The sequence below is a fragment of the Aegilops tauschii genome, chromosome 5, assembly GCF_002575655.3.
Source record: "Aegilops tauschii subsp. strangulata cultivar AL8/78 chromosome 5, Aet v6.0, whole genome shotgun sequence".
Classification (NCBI taxonomy): domain Eukaryota; kingdom Viridiplantae; phylum Streptophyta; class Magnoliopsida; order Poales; family Poaceae; genus Aegilops; species Aegilops tauschii.
The window spans coordinates 522,708,393-522,732,593 of NC_053039.3; the positions used below are offsets into that span (position 1 = coordinate 522,708,393).

The 24,201-nt window shown below is 48.9% G+C and overlaps 1 protein-coding gene across 1 annotated transcript; it reads left to right on the forward strand.

The window, feature by feature from the left end:
• The first annotated feature begins 5,511 nt into the window (after window positions 1-5,511).
• On the forward strand, window positions 5,512-16,650 carry LOC109741782 (uncharacterized). Its single transcript, XM_040388563.3, has 2 exons — window positions 5,512-6,218; window positions 16,229-16,650. The coding sequence occupies exons 1-2, from the start codon at window positions 5,719-5,721 to the stop codon at window positions 16,326-16,328; spliced, it is 600 nt and encodes a 199-aa protein (XP_040244497.2). The 5' UTR covers window positions 5,512-5,718; the 3' UTR covers window positions 16,329-16,650.
• Window positions 16,651-24,201: the final 7,551 nt, after the last annotated feature.

The window sequence follows — 24,201 nt, forward strand, 5'->3', positions numbered from 1 at the left end:
AATCTTCTAGCGCCGTCCTCTGGCGGCTCCCCTTCGCCGGTGACTTCGGTCGTCGGTGGTGAGGGGGTCGCCGGATTCACGTGTGTGGATCGTTTTACTCTCTCGTAGTCTAGGTTTTTAGGTTGTTCATCGTCTTGGCTTCGGCGACGATGATGACGGCGCTGAATAAAGATTCCTCGGATCCATCCCTGACGAGGCCTTCGGTCCTATGGTTGGGGTGAATTTGGAAACCAGTCTGTTCAAGCAAGGATGGTGTGGCGGCGGCGGCATCCTCGCGGTTGACCTGTGTCCTCGGGTTTCGCCGTTGCGACGGCGTTTGCTCCAGCGTCGGCGCGGAGCTTGGGAGGTAGTCCAGGAGCGGATGCAGATTATGGTCTGCATCGACGACATTGGAAGACGGAACGTGTGCTGGGTTCGTGGTTCATGGATGATAGGTATGGTTTCCTCCTTCGGCGTCTTAGTCGTGGTGGGGTGCCAGATCTGGAGTTCGGTGGCATGTCCGGGGTGTTGCCCCAGTCTGATTCGCTCAACGGCAATGGCTTCATTTTTGGTGAGCCACCTTGGAGGTCCGCAAAGCTGCATATCAGCGATGGAACCGCGTCGAGCTCGGGTGAGGAGGTGACCCGTCATTCTTTTCTTCGGTGGCTGCTATGGTGGTGCCGGAGGCAGGCGACGGGTGTTGATGTGAAGCTTAGAGATGTTCTGCTATCTTTTCAGTTTTGTCTACATCGTTGCGGAACTCATCCTCTACAGGGAAAAAGAGGACACCGGCAGTTATTCCATGCGTGCCGAGCTCTGCGCCTTCAACTCCAAGTCACGAAAGTGGAGGGTCTTCCTCAAGGACGCACCGCGGCCGCAGGACCAGAGCAACGGCGGCCGGCTCCCCACGCTCCGAGCAAACCACCATGTGCTCGCTTCCGAGGGCCGTTTCCTGTGCTGGGTTGACTACTTCAGCGGCATCGTGCTAGCCGACTTCTCCGACATGTGCCCATCCCCGACCCCGGCACGCCACTTCGTGCCTTTCCCCGGAGAAGAGGAGTACAGCCCGGAGGTACGGGCAGAGAAGTGCTTCGGGGAGAGATACCGAAGCGTGTGTCCATCAGCCAAGGCAAGATGCGCTTCGTCCACATCGACAATGACCTGCACATCGGCTGGCAACAAGGGCAGCAGCCTCGCCAAAAAAATCACCATTTGGACTTTGAACATGATGGATGATGGTACTGGTGACTCCTCCGGGTTCAAGTGGGAGCCACATCGTGTGATCGACCTGGATCGTCGTTGGGTGAGTAATCCTGGTATACCTCGGTATCTTCCCAAGTACCCAGTCCTCAGCGCCCATGACGCAGATGCCCTGTGCTGTCTGCTAAGGAAGCAGGCATTTCATGGCGAGGCCTCCATGATTATGGTTGACATCAACCATGCATCTCTGCGGTCATGTACTCCATATATCAATCGGCAGTCTGTGGATGTGAAGGATCACAAATGCGAGTTTTTCAATATGCCCCTGCTTCCAACTGTCTTCTCCAAATACTACCACTACCTTGAAAGGCCATCAGGGTAATTAATCTCTCTTAGTGTGCACTTACTTATACACTGTATTACCAAAAAAGGCTCGCGCCCGCTTACATACTGTATTACGCAGCAATGCAGCATGATTGCCTTTGCTTAGCTTTCTGTTGGATATGGATGTGTTTTCTTGCTTATTTATCTTACCTATATGATGCAACACATATTCTGTCTCGTTGGTTAATTATATGATTTTGAAGGGTGGTGCACGCTTACTATCTAGTGCACATACTTTGTTTTTGTTTCATTGCAGTGTCCCTTCCCCAACTGATCAACAAACTGTCCTAGACCCGCTCTATTGCCGATACTTTGACTTTGGACAAAAGTTATATGCAGACTAAAAACACCCGGAAGGAGTACATTTAGCCAATATATACAAAAATTAAGTCATTGGATCCCGCGTGAGAACACACAAGGGCACAATAAAATTTTCTACAACTGGTTGCAGAATAGCTATATATGCATCCATAGCATGTTAATTGATTGTCCCGCAGTCAATAGATAAGCATCCTTTGGATGGGTATACCATCTAGGAGGTCATGCTGCTGGTTAAAAGGAGAGCCGTGGTGGAGCTTTGTTTGATTTCTTCCAGTATTTTGCTCTGAAAAAAAAAACCTATCCATGGTAGAGCTTGTGGTTAATGTCAGCTGGTTGAATAAAAATCAAAAAATCATCCCGGAGACCCACAAGCTCTACCACGGGAGTGTGGTTGTCCCAGGATGAGAATGATGTTTGCTTTCAAAAAAAATTATTAGCTCTCTCTTAGGTCATCGACATGCTTGCTGTTTAGCCGATTTCGTGGTTTGGATGGATAGTTGCGGATAGCCTGACTGGGTCCATATTCAAATCATGCATTCGTTTATTTCTTTCATCTTGATGGTGGTAGTTTGTTTTAGGGAAGACATTATGGTTTCTGTTAATGGAAATTGGAAAGGAAGCACCCTTCTTCGAAAAAAATCTAGAATTGTACGCCTAACAGACTTTTTTTTTCTCTCGGCAAACATCACATTTTTGTGTATCCGTAGAAATATAGACTCAAGCTATAGCCTGAACATAATATTTCTTGTGCTCTAGGTGGCTCCTGACAACCGTCCACATCTTGAAAGACTAATTCACAAGGTGAAGACTAAAACTAATCGTCTACACATATATTTACAAGATTACATGGCATATATTTATCTCTTTGCTAATGTTGATGTTAAGATCAAGATATGTTAGTGAAACCGATGCTTTAGTCTGGTCACTCTAGAGATATGTCAACATAGTTGAGAATCGTGTATTGAACACCCAGTATTTTTTAATATTATTTTTTTGCAATTTGAGCTTATTATTTAGATTTTTAGCTTGAAATACAACTTATGAAATTACTAAACTAAACGACTGACAACATACCTTAATTGTCATTTGAAATTCTTGGGATCTTCTAGATCCTTGAAAGGGTAGGCACCAACCAATAGCACTGAAAGGTTTGCCCCACATCCACATATCGGCTATCTGCATTCAGGGACAAATTATTGGTACTTGTGCAAAAAAAAAAGTATTTAGAAGGTAATTTTGTTGAGAATGATGTCAGAGTTTCAATAGTAGTTTTGTTGAGAATGACGAACTGTACAATACAAAACAACAGGATTGTAGATCGATTAAAATTTAGTATCCATCACAACTTCTGTTTGTTATAAGTTACTGCAGTAAGATGGTTCATTTTTTTTGCCGAGATTCTAGAGATGATATATAAGAATATCCATCAAATAAGCGAACAATCTGACAACTGCCCAACATATTAGCAGAAAGTACCTTCGAATAACCAGTCACATATCTTCAGGCGAGGAGTGGTACTTTCATCCAGCATAGTGTTGTCTCGCTTTCATAGAACAATGAATCAGTGTCTCCATGCTCAAGTATAAAATATTCTGTCAAAAGAAAATACAAAAGAAAAAAAGTTGCTCAAGAAAAGAAATCTAAACATAAGCACACCAAATCTTATTTAATTAGAGTCCAGTATATCGTGCACGATAAACTTAGATGGCTCTTTTTTTGCAGGAAAACTTAAACGCCTCATAATTCGCTAGATTTAACTCAACACATTCAGATGGAAAATAGTGCGCAATTTCCAAGTGTATGCCAAACACACTGGTAAGTAGTGACCTTCTCAAAGCTTGTGTTGACATGGACATAAGTGCCCATATAGCATCATCAGAGAGCCCCTTTGTTCCTAAGGAAAGACGGAAATTTCTTGCAAAGCTCCAAATTGAATGGTGATTCCCCAGGAAATCAATGCACAAACTAAGATAATTCCATCTGTTGCCTTCACACATCTCAAATTGCACAAGGAGCTTTTATTTTTGATCAATACCAATCCTTATCAGATCGGAAGGTGAAGGGCAGTGAATCCTACGTCCCCACACTCTGTTTGATCTACGAGAGTGTGACCAGCATGGATTGCGTCGGGGAGGGGATATAGTAGTAGGTGAGAATAGGGTGTCTGCACTGACGTACTTGCGGCGGTCCGCATTGGAGGAGACAAGGGACGACACGAACGGTGTGGTCGGAGTTGGGGCTGCTGTAGCGGTAAAGAGATGAGGTAGTGGAGGCAGTCGTGCCTGAACAGCTCCAGTTGCGAACTTGTGGAGGTCGCATGAGACTCATACCTGCCAAGGTATAACTCAGGATGACTTGGAAGGGGGCGGAGGAGACCGCAAGGAGGAGGGGCTCATGGTGGTTGATAGCTAATCTGTTGCATGTTCAATACTGAACTTACTTTGTTTGAATAAAAGGACCGACAGCGTGCACCTGTACACGTACGGTTCAGTAGATTCAGTTAGGTGTTTTTTTGTTAGTAGTTTTTAGTCTAGCTAGAATTGCTCGCCTTACCTGGTCATGGGATGGCATGATTGTAGCCGTATGTGCGGGCAAAGTAGTTGCTCGATCTCAGCTAGACATCGTGGGATGGCACGACCAATAGGCCAGCTGAAGACGTGGACGTTTTCCTTGTAATTCGGCAACCGTTTTGAGCTCGCCAGATAATAACAGAAGAAGCAGAAAAGTTGCGGGTAGTTGAGCAGCGCAAAATCATTGTCTCCTACCTCTCTCACTCTCTCCCTGCATCATGCTCTTCTTCGTGTGTGTCAGCCTCTGCAACAACAGTGGTAGTGGGTTATGCGGCCTGGGGCAGACGAGAGCATCGACCTCTCCGGATCCTTTTTATTTTTTCCTCGGATGTCTAGATGATGTGAGAGGGAGAGATAGTTGAACGTGGGAGGCAAGGAGTTATCTACAAACGAGGAGTGGATTGCGGGGGTCTTTTTGCAAAACTGACATAGCTTGTCTCAGATGCGTTGAATGTAAATCGAACGGTTGTAAATGAAGGATGGCAGGCACACCATCATCACGAATTCAGCTTTTTACAGGAGTAGGGATTGTTGAAGATTATATGGATAACCCTTTTACGTACCTTCTTACATACGTATCAAGCAACATGGTGTGAACTCGGCAATAGTGACGGTCTGCGCCGTTTTCTTTTTTGGGGGCATTATCGTGGAGGTTAGATTTGCTAGGTCGTGGTGTGGGTTGTGTCTAGTTCTTCCCTTCCAACCAGCGGGAGCAGAATCGGCGGGGTCTCCACCCCCATCCGTCGCCGGAGCGGCAGACAATGGAGGCGAGGACCCGCAGTCCTCGGAAGGGGGCAGAAACGTCGCCTGAAAACCATCAGAGGCGAAGCAGTTTGTGCGGGAGAAGAGAGTCACCACGCGCGAGGGAGGATCCAGAAGGACGAACCTGTCCACGCGATCCCGAACGCACGCATCGCTTCGATCCAGCGGCAGGGGAAGTGGACCGATCTCACGTTCTGCCGGTCGACGGCCGGCTAGCACTGTCCTTTTTTTTTATATTTTGACCTGGTTTATTTACAAGAGATTCTTTTTTTTAATATATACTTTCCGTTAAAACAGTCCTCTGCTTCCGGTCGCGTCCCACTCCCACTCCCACCCGGCTCTCGTCGCGTCCTGTGGTATGGCGCCGCAGCGGCCTCGGGCGCTCCTCCGACGACCGCTCCCCTCCTCGTAACCACCGTCCGTGCCGATCCAAACCCCGCAGAGCACCACGGCCGCCACGGCAAGCCTAAAAGAGCAGCCTCTCCCTTCGACCCGGACAGTCATGGCGGCCGCACCTCTCCCGCCGGCATCCTGGAGACGGAGGCCTCTCCTCGCGGCCCTGCCGCCCGCTCTCCGCTGCCTCAGGGCTCCAACCTCCGCTCCTCCCGGAACCCCGCCGCCTCCCCGCAGAGCTCTCGCTCCCGTCTCCAGAGCCGCGCGCGGAGCGGCGCCGGCGCGAGGCAGGGGTGAGGTGACGGGGAAGTCCGGCCAGGCGCCCCGCGATTGGGGCGCGCTTGCGGGGAGGCTGGCGCTGGGCGCGCTCCTGGGCTCCGCCGCCCTGCTCGGCTGCCGCGGCGCGGCGCTCGCGGCGGCCGAGGACTCCATCAAGGCGTCCGGGTTCGGGCTGCGGGTCGCGGCGTCGCTGCGGAGCCTCGGCTGGCCCGACGACGCCGTCGTGTTCACGCTGGCCACATTGCCGGTGCTCGAGCTGCGGGGGGCGATTCCGGCCGGGTATTGGATGCGCCTTCACCCCGTCCGGCTGACCGTCCTCGCAGTTTTGGGGTATATATTTCTTATCTCAGTGTCAATGCTTCATTTACTAGATTTAGTGTCAGTTCCTCAAGGTGTTCGACAGTTTTTTTAACTAATGATGAAGTGGATTGACTCTGTAGCATTTTATATTTGCTTACTGAAATAAACCCCGTTTCCTATTAAACCTGAAAAATTAAAACAGCCCCAAAGAGGGAAACACAGTAAATCAGTTTGTGTTGCTGTCCTTTGACATACAGGTTTAAAGGGCAGACAAGCACCTGTTGCAGAATGATATCTATCCTAACATGCAAACTTAAGTGAATATTGATATAAAGTATGAATCATTTTAGTTAGTGTGTGGAACTGAGGTTGCTACTTAACTGACGGCCATCTCCAACACAACTTAGCTATTGTCTGTTTTTGCTCAGGTTATGTGGCACTAGTTGTGCATTGCTAAGGTTTAGAGATAGTGACACTTGATTATCACTTATTAGTTACTACAGATTTGCTGTTCCTACATGGTATTAGAGCTGATTCTGAGGAGAGCACATTATGATCAAGAAACTGAAATCAGCAAGTTAGCAACTACTGTAGTTGAATGGAAAAGGTTTACTTTTTACCCCTAAGTTATATGCTATGCTCACTTTATCACATAAACAAATTTCCACTCTTAGTCCCCCAAAAGATAGTTAGCTCTTTCCCTGCATGTCTTTCTGAGCTCTGCTTTAAATTAAAGAAGGGGGAAGTCTGTACATAGCTTGAAACCAGCTAAAAAACCAAAGGAAAATACATGGCAATTACTCTCGATCAGGCTGGCCTGTACACGGAAGGTCAGCATGAATGAAAGACATGCTCTCATCAGAGGAGGCCTGGGCATTTTGGAAGATCCCGTGGCAGTGCTCCTTCCACAGGGGACAGACTACATAAATCGCCATGGACTCAATCTTCTGGCATTGGGGATTTTTTACTCCATGTGAAGGTTTTCTCCACCGGCTAGCGACGGAAGACCTCAGGGCAATGGCAGAAGCTCTAGGATGAGAGGAGGAGAAGGCAAACCAAATTTGCTTAGCAAAAGAACATCCCAGCATTAGATGGTTCGCTGATTCCAGCACCTGGTCACACATCATTGTGCGGCCAACCTCTCACATGCAGCCTGTCTGCAGTCTACAGTCTGTTCTGCAGGAGAAGCCAGAGTTAAAACTGAACTTCTCCTTCAGCTTCAACACTCCAAATCTTCAGTAGGTCATTACAATGAATTTGCCGAATAACTGCCCATCATACGCAAACACCGCCGAGTAAGAGTTGCAGGCTGTGAGCTTGTAAGATACGCAGTCTGGGTTTTCAGATAGCTGACCCCCACACACACACTGCACTTTAGACCATATCTGCAACAACATGTCAATTTCCTCCTCCAAGTTAATCCTTTGAAGGCTCTTTATCCACTTTCCTCCCCTGATCCCATCACAAACGGAGATACTTTTCCTAGAGACCAACCGGAATAAGCTGGGCGCCATATCTTTCAGAGGGACTCCATCAAGCCAACCGTCGAACCAGAATGAAGCTTTTTCCCCATTCCCAATGTGAATCGTAGTGCAGGTCGCAAAGAGCTGCTGATCAGTCGCATTGCAAGTAACAGGCAGTCCTTTCAAAAGTCTGTCCACATTGTCCCAGTTGAACCATAGCCATCTTCACCGCAATGCCCTGCTAAAGTGCTCCAAATATTTCACTCCTAATCCTCTACAGTATATAGACAACCAGAGTTTCACCCAGCTTACTAAACCCTTGCCCCTGTGCGCCTCTTATCCAATGTTCAGGATGTCGGTAACTGGTACCATATCGGTCGGGTGATTGAGTAGGGATTAATTGGCGAATCGGCCATTTAGCTGAATTTATCGGTAACCCATTTATCGGGAGGTTAACTACGGACATATCTATATATCCTAGGCTATATAGCAACATGCAATGTACAAAGTGTCTAAATATGCAATCCTAGGCTACATAGCAACAAGGAAAATTGTTGCCTTGATGTTCTGATGATGTGGCATCAGATCTGGAAGGCCATAAACCTGCACACTGAAAAGTAGGGAGGGAATGTGCCAGTTTTTCGCTGAAAATGCCTAGCAGTTAATCGGCCAGCTGATAATTCGGCCTGGCAGCTGATAAATAGGCTTGTCAGACAAATTAACTGGACCTACCAGTTAATGGCTTGAATAGCACGTTCTCGTATCGGGAGTGGTCCGAATAGCAGTTAACTGACCATATCGTGAGTTGACTGACACTGACCGATATTTGGGACAGTGCTCTTATCCACACCAGAGAAAACTTCTCCGGATCTTGTCTATGTTTTTGATAATCCACTTGGACGATGGAAAAGCAGTGAAGAAATAGGTTGTGAGCGCTGCAGCACAGAATTGATAAGCATTAGATGCCCCTTTCTGGGCATGAGTTTTCCCTTTCCATGGCTTCAACCTCCCAGCAATTCTGTCCAAAAGAGGTTGGCAGTCAATTGCAGGAAAAAAGAATCGCGGTTAAGCCCCAGAAGGTCTCTGGCAAGCCTCTCTGAGCAGGGAATTGAAGTGATGCAGCAGCACCTGAGCTTTAGCATCATGGTCAGACGTCTCTTCACCCTTCAGATTTTTCAGAACAGGAATGTGATTCTTCCTCCTCCAGGTCATTCGCTTTAACGTGAAAAACTTTTGTGTTTGCATCTCCAGATTTGATCCACATAATACAAGATCTTTGACGCCATCTCACTCTGTCAAGCGCTGCAAAGCCAAGCAGCTTCAGTTTCAAGAGAAAACGAGGGTTTCATTCCTTAGCAAATAGCTCACGTTCCTCCTGATGAAGGTACAACTGGAAAATCACCTCATTGGCTACCTCCTTTGTGAATCTCACTTCCTTCTTTTATCTTGTATATCACAGTTTCAGAGCATGAGCAGTTCTTGACAGCTTGATGTGCAAAATCTTTACAGCATCCTTCGAGCGAACAGATTTAGCCCAGGCTGAAGCAGCTTCTCTCTGAATCCCTCCATCCTTAGCCAACAAAGCCTCAAATCTGAACCCTTTATAGTGCTTGACATCCATCTTCTGGAGGATCATTGGACAGTGATGCGAAAGGGCAGTTGAGGCCGGAGACAACTGATATTACAAGTGGCTCAGCTCCTAAGATTAACATGGTCGATTTTGGAATGAACCGTGTTCTCTCTCTCCTTAGACCAGGTGAACCTCCTTCCATTAAGAGCAATTTCCTGGAGGTCAAGATCCTCACGTTTCCAAAGCGGCCCATCATTCTGAGATTAATGTTGGAGTTGCTTTCGTCGCTGACACCACAAATGAGATTAAAGTCCCCAAGAATCATCCAATCAGGCAACACATTATTCCTTATGCTCTCAAGCTCGTTGAGAAAAAGAATCTTATCACTGTCCTCCGGAGGCCCATACACAGCAGCAATATTGGTCAGATCAGTAGTAGTACCAGTAGGCATTCTAGTCGGAGGAAATAGCACAATCATCTGTGCTGGCAACCAGGATCCCACAACTTGTACCATTAGCAGTTTGAAGACGAAGTCCTCAGAAAATCTGCTGCCCAGGACCTCAGCACAATACTTTTATCAACATCAGCTAATTTAGTTTCTTGAAGGCATACAATGTTGCACTGGTTAGCTGAGAAAAAATTCTGTGGCGACCTCCTCCAGGCCGGGTTGTTCAACTCTCTCACGTTCCAGTTAAGGAGCTTCATATTCCATCGAAGAAAACAACACGGTGAACAAACAAGATTGTATTGAGCATCCACCAACTGGAAGCAGCAACCAGAGGCGATATAACCAGCACAGCAGGAGACAGAGGACTACAAGGCACAATACTCCCCTCCTGGTTTTGGCAACGGCTTTAATGGCGTGGTTGATGGTTTTGCTCGAGTGGCATGTACCTCACCTTGGTTTTGCACGCGCGGGTGGTATTTCACATTCTTCCCCGTCCCCTCCGCCTCATCCTATCATCACTGACCAATCCCGGAATCCAATCCTGTGTCACTCACACCTCGACTATCTGAAATAACCGAAGGTGAGCGAGGGGAGATGATACAATAAAACAAAAGGTGGCAGCACTGTGAAAACTTTGGCGGTTGGAAAAGAAAGATGGATGCACATGGCCACACTTGATCCCACTCCCTCCCTCCCTCCCTCCCCTGGTCATGGTCATGGTCGTGTCGTGTGGGTTCTGGGGCCACCAGGCATGCATTGGGATATCCTCTAATCAGCTTTGCAGGGCCGACAGGGAGATCACCGGAGCCCAGCCCCAGAGCTGCGTCGCGATTCTGCCCGATGGAAGCCGGGGAAGGTAAAAGATGGTGGGGCAGGAGCGAAAGGGATGCACGGCAACGCCCATCGCCAATGGCTGGCCGAGAAGGGATGCATGCAGGTGGTCACAGGTGAGGAGATCATGTGGTGCATGCATGCATTGCCAATGGACGAGACGGCTGGCCCGCGCTGCCGAGCGAGCAAAGCTGGGGCTGGGTGAACTGGAGTTTGGCGGGCCCCCTCCCCACCCAAGCTGGGGATTCCTGCCTGCCTCCCTCCGCCCGTTGCGGTGTGGCTTTCTTGGCCGCGAAGACACCCGCCCCTCCCTGCCTGCCTTCCCCTTCCATCCATTGTCCTCTTTCTCCCTCCCTCGGTCTCCACTGCATAGGATGCCAACCACAGTCCGGAACGCTGCTTTTGGCAGAGCCGTTTTGAACCTTGGACCCGTGCCACCGATCCGCCCAGCCACCTAGGCAGGTCCGTGCACGGTGCATGCGCCGGCGGACGTGCATGCGGTGCGTACGCGCGCGTGCCGGCCGTTGCGTCCCACCGTTGTCGCTGTACACGACCAGATCCCCCTGGAACCATCCACCGGCTCGCCATCGCAAGTCACACGCGCGCGGCTCCATCTCCACCTCCACGGACGCCCTGGCACGCGCGCATCCATCCACCCATCCCTCCCGGCGCCAGATCAACCACCACCCCGCGGGGCGCGTACGACCCACGCCACCTCCCTCCCTCCCTCCCTGCCCGCGCCGCGCGCGCAGGAACGTACGCACGTCACACGGCCCGGCAGCCCACCGCGCGGCTTTCGCTTTGCTTTTGCCCGGCCGGCGCAGCAGCGGGCAGCCGGATCAGCTCGCAGAGCAGGGCAAGGCTTGAATGGTAGTGGCCAGGCGCCAGGCCGTGCATGTCCCCCCTCCCGCCCACGTCCCTTTCCTACCCACCCACGACCCACACGCGCGCTCCATCACCCCTCTCTTTCTCTCGCTCGCAGTATCGTTGCACCGGAACGGCAATCGCGCTCGCGCCGTGCGCGCGTGCATCGGGCGTACGTGCCACCGTGGGTTCCAATTTTCAAACGCGCGCGCGGTCGGATCACGTGCCCGTCGCGCTCGCTGCGATCACGTATCGGCCCGGGAGCTCCCTCCTGTATTCATGTCATGCATGCATGCATGATCGTACCGTATGCCCGGCCACCGGATCACGTGCATCCGCGTTCTAGAGTGACAAGGTTTGAAACCCAAATTTTTTCGCGAATACGCAAGATGCGTATCATTCCATTGATAGGTAGAAACCCAAATAACATACTATTCCTGTGAAGCAACGCTCTGCGCCAAACGACCGCTACAACCCAGCTTCACCATACTTAAGCCCACCCTACAGTTTACATGCTCATATATGCCTTCATCGTGTCGAGTTTCGGCGGATGGCTTTTCGTGCATCGCACGTTTCCGCGTGGTACATCCCGCCGTGAGCTTGCTCGTTTATCGGCAGGGGGCGGTTTTCCGGCGATCGGAGACACACCGGATCGTCCTCCTCGACGACGAGGGATTTGTGGTGGACTCGTGGGTGTGTCGACAGGGAGAAATTTTGGCTTCGTGCACCATGGTGCAGTTTCCGTGTCACGTTGCATGTCTATGTGAGCCGTGTCTACATGAGCAGGGGCGGAGCCAGCCCTGTGGGCCGCCTTCATATACAGTAGCAGTTGTAAGGGCATATTTCTCTCTATGTGGTTTTGGTAATTGATGACAGTACATTTGCGAGCTAATCGTGTGCATTGAGCATTTCAGTGATCTCATGCCTAGGCACAAGACGATTCGGTGCCCCTCGGAGCCTTTCGAAGGCGGCGGTTCTCTGCGTTTTTTTCCGGTGGATTTGAGTCGTAGGAAGCTGTACTATTAAGAGGGGGTCCGCTTCGCAAAAGGTTAGGGTGGAATCAACACGTACACATCTGTTCCTTTGCACTACCTTTCCTTCGCTTCATTGGAGCACGATCCGTTTATCCTTGTCGCTGTGAGATGAAGGCCTCCAAGTGCTATAGGTTCTATGGCGTGCGGTAGTACTGCTCAAGGGAGCAGTAGTACCGCGGGGGCCCGCGGTAGTACCGCCCCAGCAAGCGGTAGTACCGCGCCTGGCGGGCGGTAGTACCGCTGCCTCTAGCCCAGAAGGCTGGCGCGCGCGGAAGTAGGCGCGGAAGTAACTTTTACTTCCGCCCCTACGCGGTAGTACCGCTCCCTACGAGCGGTAGTACCGTGCCGGATTTTCGCACGTCCCAAACTCAGCGGAAGTAGTCACGGACGTAATTTATTTAGTCCGTGCTTTTTCCGGCCTAAGTTGAGCCCTGCCTTGCGGTAGTACCGCAGGGGCGCGCGGTAGTACCGCTCCGGCGGTTCTACCGCTCGTTGCCTAGTGCAACATGACCTCTCCTGGCTTCTACCGCACGAGCGGTAGTACCGTAGCATGATGCAGTAGTACCGTGGCGGCTTGCGGTAGTACCGTGTCCCGCGGGCTGAGTAAGTGGGTAACGGTTGGTTTTTTTCCCCACTATATAAAGGGGCTCTTCTCCAAGAAGACCGCATCTTCCCTCCCCAAGCTCCATTGTTGCTCAAAGCTTCATCTTCGCCCGATCTCTCTCCCTAGCCAATCAAACTTGTTGATTTTCTAGGGATTGGATGAGAAGGCCCCGATCTACACTTCCAGCAAGAGAAATTTGATTCCCCCACTAATCCCTTGCGGATCTTGTTACTCTTGGGTGTTTCCCTAGATGGTTGAGGTCACCGCAGAGCCATATTCCATTGTGGTGAAGCTTCATGGTGTCGTTGGGAGCCTCCGATTAAGTTGTGGAGATAGCCCCAACCTTGTTTGTAAAGGTTCGGTCGCCGCCTTCAAGGACACCAATAGTGGAATCACGACATCTCGCATTGTGTGAGGGCGTGAGAAGAATACGGTGGCCCTAGTGGTTTCTTGGGGAGCATTATGCCTCCACACCGCTCCAACAGAGACATACTTCCTCTCAAAGGGAAGGAACTTCGGTAACACATCCTCGTCTCCACTCTAGGTTATCTCTTACCTTTACTTGTGCAAGTTTATATTGTGTTGTCTCCTTTGCTTGCTTGTGTGCTAGTTGTTGTTGCATAATATAGGTTGCTCACCTAGTTGCATATCTAGACAACCTACTTTGATGCTAAGTTTAATTTGGTAAAGAAAAGCTAAAAAATGTTAGTTACCTATTCACCCCCCTCTAGTCAACCATATCGATCCAATTGGTATCAGAGCCTCGTCTCTTTATTAAGGACTTTGTCGTCTGAAGAGTATGATTGACACTACGGACGAGGTGGAGGAGCACTCCGGTGCCAGTCCCATCTTGTCCGCGGCCGATGGGGGTTCCTCGGTCTCTCGTGAGGACTTCAATGCGGCTATGGACACATTGAAAACCTCCTTGATGGCCGAGGTTAAAGGCATGTTCAAGTTATATCTTGAAGGCATTAAACTTTCTACCACACCGTTGGAAGTGGTTGCTCAAGGAAATATGCCCTAGAGGCAATAATAAAGTTGTTATTTATATTTCCTTATATGATAAATTTTTATTATTCATGCTAGAATTGTATTAACCGAAAACTTAGTACATGTGTGAATACATAGACAAACAGAGTGTCACTAGTATGCCTCTACTTAACTAGCTCGTTGAATCAAAGATGGTTAAGTTTCCTAGCCATAGACATGAGTTGTCATTTGATTAACGGGATCACATCATTGGAGAATGATGTGATTGACTTGACCCATTCCGTTAGCTTAGTACTTGATCGTTTAGTATATTGCTATTGCTTTCTTTATGACTTATACATGTTCCTATGACTATGAGATTATGCAACTTCCGAATACCGGAGGAACACTTTGTGTGCTACCAAACGTCACAACGTAACTGGGTGATTATAAAGGTGCTCTACAGGTGTCTCTGATGGTACTTGTTGAGTTGGCATAGATCAAGATTAGGATTTGTCACTCCGATTGTCGGAGAGGTATCTCTGGGCCCTCTCGGTAATGCACATCACTATAAGCCTTGCAAGCAATGTGACTAATGAGTTAGTTGCGGGATGATGCATTACGAAACGAGTAAAGAGACTTGCCGGTAACGAGACTGAACTAGGTATTGAGATACCGACGATCGAATCTCGGGCAAGTAACATACCGATGACAAAGGGAACAACGTATGTTGTTATGCGGTTTGACCGATAAAGGTCTTCGTAGAATATGTAGGAGCCAATATGAGCATCCAGGTTCCGCTATTGGTTATTGACCGGAGATGAGTCTCGGTCATGTCTACATAGTTCTCGAACCCGTAGTGTCCGCACACTTAAAGTTTTGTGACGACCGATATTATGAGTTTATGTGTTTTGATGTACCGAAGGTTGTTCGGATTCCCGGATGTGATCACGGACATGATGAGGAGTCTCGAAATGGTCGAGACATAAAGATCGATATATTGGATAGCTATGTTTGGACATCAGAATGGTTCCGGGTGAGTTCGGGCATTTACCGGAGTACCGGGAGGTTACCGGAACCCCCCGGGGAGTGTATGGGCCTTATTGGGCCTTAGTGGGAGAGAGAAGGAGGCGGCCTAGGAGGGGGCGCGTGTAACGCCCCGAGACCGATGCTCTAGAAGCCTTCTTTCACTAGTAGGAAAAGGGGCTTTTACCCCGGTTTGTAAGGGCCTTTTGTCCCGGTTTTCGAACCGGGACTAAAGGGTCGTTACTAAAGCCCTAACCCTTTAGTCCCGGTTCTTACACGAACCGGGACAGAAGGTCCTCCACGTGGCCGCTGCTGCCAGCCCAGGCAGGGGGGCCTTTGGTCCCGGTTGGTGCCACCAACCGGGACCAATAGGCAGGGCCTTTTGTCCCGGTTGGTGTCACCAACCGGGACCAATAGGCATCCACGCGTCAGCATTTCAGGGGCTGGGGTTTTTGTTTTTTAAGGGGGGGGGGGGGTTTGGGGGTTAATTTAGGTGTTTCATATATTATGTTAGCTAGCTAATTAATAGAGAGAAGTTTCCTCTCTTATCTCCGTGCTTGGTCGACGCTACGTACTATATACGTATGGAGAGGACTAGACACGCTAGCTAGTAAGCAAATGAAGGATACAGAGAGAAGTGATATCGACCACCTCTCCTTCTCTGAGAGATTGGTCGAACAACAAGTTCTCGTATATCTATCTGACACTACCGGCTACATATATACAATAATTATCTCTTACAATATAATCTCCTAATTAAATTGTAAGAACACAGGGTCCACATAGTATTCTCCGTTTTCAGCGATCACGTGGTCAAGGAAGAATGCCGCCAATTCCTCTTGAATTCCTCGCATACGAGCTGGTGCTAGGAGTTCATCACGCATCTGAAATATCTAATTTGAAGAAGGGGGTTAATACATATATATATGAATAAATGAAACTCGACACAAATGATGGTAATAAAATAAAATTGTGAATATTATTGCTTACGCACTTCATATTGTTCGTCAGAGTAGCCCCGCTCACAGGTCGTGTGGCGGATGGACTCGCAAACGTAGTATCCACAGTAATTATTCCCGGGTTCCTGCCACAACCACTTTACAAGAAATATAGGTCAATCAAACTGATAAGCAAGCATGCTAAATGGTATTGATGAAACTAGCGCTTGAATCACTAGGAGATGCGCGGAACATGCTACTATAGTACTTACTTTCGGGTGTTTAAATTGCAGCTTCTTCGGCAGTCCCGGAGCTTTTGTGGTGAATTTTCTCCAAATCTTGCCAGACAAAGAAAACAATTACTTGATATCAGGAAATGAACAAAGTTGCTGATATGGTGGATAACGATCGATTTAACTTACTTCTCGAGCATTTGAGTCATGTTCGCATAGTCCTGGGGATCTTTTCGTCTCGAGTCTAAGACGGTTACTACTCCCTGCTCAAGCTTAATCTCTAGGAGAATATAGTGGAAGCTGCGCATGCATGCATAAGTCATCAATTACATTACCATAACCTGAACTAATAAGGGAAACCGAATATGCAGAAGACAGTAACACTCACTTGAAGTTGTAAGGAAAGAGTATTATATCTTTGTTTTGATTTAATACCAACGATCGTAGCAAGTTGGCCTCGGCTTCTTTGGGATGTTTTTCAACCGTATATGCATCTATGAGATTTGTGTTAATGAACCCAATATCACCGATTTGTCTTTTCTTCAATTCGACGATCTTCAATCTGCATAATATAGTGAGGATAATTATAAATACATGCAATGAAAGAGCTGACCTATATAGAGAGACTTAATGACAGAAGTAGTTCTACTTACAGAAAGTAGCAAGTGATCGTTGTTTTATCGAGGGCCTTTTGATTGAAAAACTGGAAGAAATCCTCAAATGGAACATTCAGCAGTTCAATTCCAACGAGGTCATGCTCCGGTTTAACTCTCAGCGTCAAAGTATTCATCCCATCAGACTCTCTGCAGGTTTTCATGTACCAATCATGTAATCTTTGCATCATCGTTGTTAGAGATCTTTCATCTTTGACGAGAGGCTTCCCGTAATGGTATTTGTGTTCGTCCACCTCCATGATTTCATAATGTACATCGTTGGGCAGGTAATATCCAAGATTGCTATAACCGGCCACCATCCTCGGATCATTAGCGACGATGTCTTTTGACACCTTGAGCGGGGGGCACGATTGGTTCGCTTGTTCGCCGAGCTGGGCAATTTTTTTCCCAGCTCGTCGTTCTTTTAACCTTTGATCACCGACAGTACTTCCCGACCGCTCCGCTTCGGCATATGTCTTTGCAAGAATGCGCTCATAGTTGCCTCTCGGCGGAGACTTTGGTGGTTTTGTCAGGGCAGCCAGAGTGCGCTTTGCTTTCACTGGATCTACCTTTTCCTCTGGAGGTGGATGTTTCTTTGCTTTCACCCCTTCAAAGAAGTTTGTCACTTCGGCTCGCACGATCTTCCTGGTTTCCTCCTCGGTCCTCTCGTATGGTAACTTCTCTGGAGTCTTCAGAGAAGGACCGAATCTGTATTGCCTCCCGCCTCTGGCAGCTGTACTGCTAGACGCCGGCAGAGCAGACGGAGCGGCTGCGGCTGTCTTCTTTCCTTGCTTACGAGGCGGAGGAGAAGGACTACGACGTGCCGGAGCAGCCGGAGCGGCGGCGGGTCTCTTCCGCCCTTGCTGACGAGGCGGAGAAGGAGGAGGCTGGCTGCTCTGGCGCGCCAGCGCAGGCGGAGAAGGAGGCGGAGTGCCGCCACGCGCCGGAGAAGGAGGCTGAGTGCCCTGATCACTCGCCGGAGGAGGAGACGGAGGAGGAGGCGGAGTGCCGCCACACGCCGGAGAAGGAGGCTGAGTGCCCTGATCACTTGCCGGAGGAGGAGGCGGAGGAGGAGGCGGAGTGCCCTTACTCGCCGGAGCCGTCCAGTTCGGAAGGTTGATGAGCTCCTTCCGCCATAGGCATGGAGTCTTCAGAGCAGAACCCAGCCGAGTCTCCCCTTCACCGGTAGGGTGGTCAAGCTGGAGTTCCTCAAATCCCTCCGTTATTTCATCCACCATCACCTTAGCATATCCTTCTGGAATCGGCCGACAGTGGTAGGTTGCGCCGGGTTCAGGTGTAAAATAGAGCCAACAACCGCCTTGACTTTGAAGTTCTGCCATTGCGCCATAAGGTGGCAATGTTGAGACTCCGTGATAGCATCCACGGGGTAGCTAGCAAGAGCCGTCAAGACATGCTCCGGCTGAAGCAGCTCGGTGGAAGCCACGTTGCTTCTCCGCTGAGATGGCGGTGTAGCTTCGGGGGTAGTTTCGGCATGTCGATTGCCGTCTCGTTCCTCTAGCGCTTGAACCCTTTCGTGCAGCTTCTGAATTTGGATCTGCTCCACTTTTTTCCTTCTCTCCTGGCTTTTGTAACCGCCCGCGTCCGGAAAACCAGCCTTCCACGAAACGGAGCCTGGCGTGCCTCGTGTCCGTCCAGGGTGCTCAGGATTCCCGAGGGCCATTGTGAGCTCGTCGTTCTCTCTGTCTGGAACGAACGTCCCTTCCTGCGCTGCATCGATATATTGCTGAATCTTCTTGACTGGTATTCTCAAAAGCTCGTTCGTCCAAACGCATCTCCCTGATACAGGGTCCCAAGGTTCCGCCAGCCCCGAAGAACCAAGTCCGGCAACAGTCTGTCCAGTTCATTGTCTGTGATTCGATCCCTTTTTCAAGCAGATCATTCTCAGCCTTGGCCCACTTAGGCCGGGCTTTGAGGTAGCCACTTGACCCCGTGCGATGGTGAAGCTTCTTCTTCGCAGCATTCTTCTTGTTTGTCACTGACATCTTCTTACTCTTTTCCGATGTCTTGTGGGCCACAAATGCGGGCCAGTGATCTCTGATCTTATCATACCGGCCGATGAATTCTGGTGTCTCTTCTTTGTCGACAAACGTTTTCAGCTCATTCTTCCACCTCCTGAATAGGTCTGCCATCTTCTTAAGAGCATGAGACTTGATTAATTGCTCTTTAACTGGCTTCTCCGGATCCTCCTCTGGTGGTAGGGTGAAATTTGCCTTCAGCTCAGTCCAAAGATCATCTTTCTGTATATCATTGACATAAGACACCTCAAGGTCTTCCTTCTTAGGCTTATACCATTGCTAGATGCTGATCGGGATCTTGTCCCTAACTAGAACCCCGCACTGAGCAGCAAATGCATCCTTTGTCCGGATGGGTTCAATCGGTTGGCCGTCGCGCGCGATTGCTGTGATCTCAAACCTTTCATCCGAGTGCAACTTTCTCTTCGGGCCTCGTCTCTTTACCGAAGTTGTGCTCGATCCGGAGGGCTAGAAAAAAGAAGAAAGACGAGTGTTAATTAATATGTGTACATACGAAAACAATGAATGCATCAATTAGCTAGTCAGCACAGGCTTAACTAATATATTTACCTGGCCGGACTCTGTTCGGTCACCGGAGCCGTCACCACGGGCTCCTTCTTGCACCAGCATTGGGTCACCGGAGCCATCATAATCATGTCTTTCCTTCTCCACTCTTCGATCACCGTAGCCTGCTTCTTCACCCTGTTCTTCCAGACCATCATTGTCGTTAAGATACGACAAGATATCACCTCCGGCTAAGATTATGTCTGTTGGAAATATGCCCTAGAGGCAATAATAAATTGGTTATTATTATATTTCCTTGTTCATGATAATCGTTTATTATCCATGCTAAAATTGTATTGATAGGAAACTCAGATACATGTGTGGATACATAGACAACACCATGTCCCTAGTAAGCCTCTAGTTGACTAGCTCGTTGATCAATAGATGGTTACGGTTTCCTGACCATGGACATTGGATGTCGTTGATAACGGGATCACATCATTAGGAGAATGATGTGATGGACAAGACCCAATCCTAAGCCTAGCACAAGATCGTGTAGTTCGTTTGCTAAGAGCTTTTCTAATGTCAAGTATCATTTCCTTAGACCATGAGATTGTGCAACTCCCGGATACCGTAGGAATGCTTTGGGTGTACCAAACGTCACAAGTAACTGGGTGGCTATAAAGGTGCACTACAGGTATCTCCGAAAGTGTCTGTTGGGTTGGCATGAATCGAGACTGGGATTTGTCACTCCGTGTAAACGGAGAGGTATCTCTGGGCCCACTCGGTAGGACATCATCATAATGTGCACAATGTGACCAAGGAGTTGATCACGGGATGATGTGTTACGGAACGAGTAAAGATACTTGCCGGTAACGAGATTGAACAAGGTATCGGGATACCGACGATCGAATCTCGGGTAAGTAACATACCGATAGACAAAGGGAATTGTATACGGGATTGATTGAATCCTCGACATCGTGGTTCATCCGATGAGATCATTGAGGAGCATGTGGGAGCCAACATGGGTATCCAGATCCCGCTGTTGGTAATTGACCGGAGAGTCGTCTCGGTCATGTCTGCCTGTCTCCCGAACCCGTAGGGTCTACACACTTAAGGTTCGGTGACGCTAGGGTTATAGAGATATTAGTATGCGGTAACCCGAAAGTTGTTCGGAGTCCCGGATGAGATCCCGGACGTCACAAGGAGTTCCGGAATGGTCCGGAGGTAAAGATTTATATATGGGAAGTCTTATTTTGGTCGCCGGAAAAATTTCGCACTTTATCGGTATTGTACCGGGAGTGCCGAAAGGGGTCCGGGGGTCCACCAAGGGGGTCCACCAGCCCCGGGGGGCCACATGGGCTGTAGGGGGTGCGCCTTGGCCTATATGGGCCAAGGGCACCAGCCCCAAGAGGCCCATGCGCCAAGAGATAAGAAAAAGGGAGAGTCCTAAAGGGGGAAGGCACCTCCGAGGTGCCTTGGGGAGGAAGGACTCCTCCCTGGCCGCACCCTTCCTTGGAGGAAGGGCCAAGGCTGCGCCCCCCTCTCCCTTGGCCCTATATATAGTGGGGGGAAGGGAGGGCAGCAATATCCAAGCCCTGGCGCCTCCCTCTCCCTCCCGTGACACATCTCCCTCCTCCCGCAGCGCTTGGCGAAGCCCTGTTAGAATCCCGCTACTTCCACCACCACGCCGTCGTGCTGCTGGATCTCCATCAACCTCTCCTCCCCCCTTGCTAGATCAAGAAGGAGGAGACGTCGCTGCTCCGTACGTGTGTTGAACGCGGAGGTGCCGTCCGTTCGGCGCTAGGATCATCGGTGATTTGGATCACGACGAGTACGACTCCATCAACCCCGTTCTCTTGAACGCTTCCGCTCGCGATCTACAAGGGTATGTAGATGCACTCCTTCCCTCTTGTTGCTAGTAAACTCCATAGATTGATCTTGGTGATGCGTAGAAAATTTTGAATTTCTGCTACGTTCCCCAACAATGTCCCCCAACACCTCTTCTGCTTGCTCGTCTCGTCCGTGCTCCATTGTTTCTGCAAATATTACAACATGGCAATTATTATACAAACATGACAGCAGGTGGATATATTAGTGCAAACATAGACCTAGCTTATTCCGGGTTTGGGGTGGCCTTGGCAACGCTTCAAGGGTAGGGGCGCGGCGGGAGGGGGTAGGAGACCGACATCATTTTTTTCTAGGGTTTGGGTGTCCTCGAGAGTTTTGGTCGAGCGAGAGGGCCGAGGGGTGCTCCCGTGGTATAAGTTATCACGGTCGAGAGGGGGTATAAATATCGACCGTCCATCATGTCGAAGTTATCTGGGAGGGAGTTATATATATCGACAACGACGACATACATACATGGGAAAATAATGTTATCGGGGAGGGGGTATATCGACCCCCCACGTGTTGAAGTTATTGGGAGGGGGTTATATCGACAACGACAATGAACATACATGGGAAAATAATATTATCGGGGAGGGGGTATATCGACCACCCCTCGTGTTGAAGTTATCGGGAGAGGGGTATATCGACGACGACAGACCCGATAAAACATAAGAAAACGAAGAAGAAACAAAAAGAGGAGAAGAAGAAAGGAATAGAGGAGAAGATCGAAGAAAAAAAAGAAGAAAAAAAAGAGGAGAAGAAGAAAGGAATAGTTCCTTTCTTCTTCTCCTCTTCTTTTTCTTCTTTTTTCCTCTTCTTATTTATTTCTCCTCTTCTACCTCTCCTCTTCTTCTCCTTTCTTCCTCTTCTTATTTTCCTTTTTTCTCTCATTCATAAAAAAAGTTCAAATAGAAAATTTCAAAAAAGTAAAGGTTTGCCTAATGCATTGTTCATATGAATATACAAACATTTGCATATTCTACAATAATTAATATCACCAAAAAAATCTATGAACAGAAAAAAATCCTAACTTTTCTAAAAATCTATCTTTTGCATATATACATGAACATATATATATATATACACAGAGAACATATATATACACAGAGAACATATATACATACATATATAATTTTTTATAAAAATGCAAAAAAAGACAGGGAGGAAGGGGGCAGTGCCGGCCCTGACCAAGGCGACGGCGGCGCGTCGGGGCAGGGGCACAGGCGACGGCGGCGTGGTCGGGCCAGGGGCAGAGGCGTCGGCGGCGTGGTCGGGGCAGGGCGAGGCAGAGGCGACGGCTGCGTGGTCGGGGCAGCTGGGGCGACGACGACGTGGTCGGGGCAGGGGCGCGCGGCGTGGTCGGGGCGGGCCGCCGGCAGCGTGCTCGGGGAAGGGGCGGCTGCGCGTCGACGAGGCAGCAGAGGGCGGCGACGACGTCGACGGGGCGAGCTCGGGCAGCCCGGCGGCGTCGTCGGGGCAGGGGAACTGATGCAGAGATGAATCTGAAAAACGCTAAGTGCTTTCTTATATACTGAGAGCATTGGTCCCGGTTCGTGGCACCAACCGGGACCAATGCACCCCTTTAGTCCCGGTTGGTGCCACCAACCGAGACCAAAGGCCTCTTTTCAGCAGCCCAAAGGGCGGGAAGCGGCGGCCTTTGGTCCCGGTTGGTGGCACCAACCGGGACTAAAGGGGGGGCATTGGTCCCGGTTGGTGCCACGAACCGGTACCAATGGACCCCTTTAGTCCCGGTTGGTGGCACCAACCGGGACCAAAGGCCTCTTGCTGCCCGCGTCGCGGCCAAAAGTTTAGTCCCACCTTGCTAGCCGAGCGGCGCCCGCACCAGTTTAAAAGCCCCGGCGCGGCTGCTGTCTCGAACTCCTCTAGAAGGCTTGTGGGCCTAACTTTGGCGCGCTGCCCGTTGAGCCCTCTAGCCCTTCTGGGCCTGTACTCTCAAACCCGAGGGTTGGAAGGCCCAGCGGGCAGCGCCCCAACATTTTTTTTGCTGTATTTAGTTTTTTGTTTTCTTTTTTGCTTTATTTATTTTGTTTTGTTTCTACTTACAACAAAAACTTATTTATTTTATTTCTAATTACTTATTTATTTTACTTTATGATAATTCTTTTTGCTATTAAAGTTTCTATCAAAAAAAGTTCTTTATGAAAATTCTTTTTGCTGTATTTAGTTTTTTTGTTTTCTTTTTTGCTTTATTTATTTTGTTTTGTTTCTACTTACAACAAAAAAGTTATTTATTTTATTTTATTTTGTTTCTAATTACTTATTTATTTTACTTTATGATAATTCTTTTTGCTATTAAAGTTTCTATCAAAAAAAGTTCTTTATGAAAATTCTTTTTGCTTTTAATGATTTTGAACAGAAAATACTTCGATAATTTTAGTTGCATCAATTTTTTATGATTTTAGTTTCAATAATACTAGAGGTTTCTTATAATGTTTTGAACAGAAAATACTTTGTTAATTTTAGTTTCATAAATTTTATTAAAGTTTATTTTATTTTGTCGTAACACAAGAAGTCCGGAATAGTGTAGACTGCACTGCACATAGCTCCATGCAGTCTACCTTATTCCTCAAGGCTTGAGGCTAAGCAACGTGAAGGTGAGCATTGCGCCTCTTCTTCATCGTCTCTACACTCAGGGCTTATAAACCGCTCCTAGTGCCTCTCAGCTAGCGAGGTGGGACTAAAAAACTGCTTAGTAAGAAACTCTAGTACCGGTTCGTGCCACAGCCTCATTAGTACCGGTTCGTGGCACCAACCGGGACCAAAGGGTGGAATTGGTCCCGGTTCATGCCACCAACCGGGACCAATGGCCTTGCACAGTGGCGTGGTGGTGGGAGTTTAGTCCCACCTCGCTAGCTGAGAGAGAGCCGCACCTGTTTATAAGGTGCGGTGCGCCTGAGCTGTCGAGCTCCTCTCTAAAGTAGGCTTACGGGCC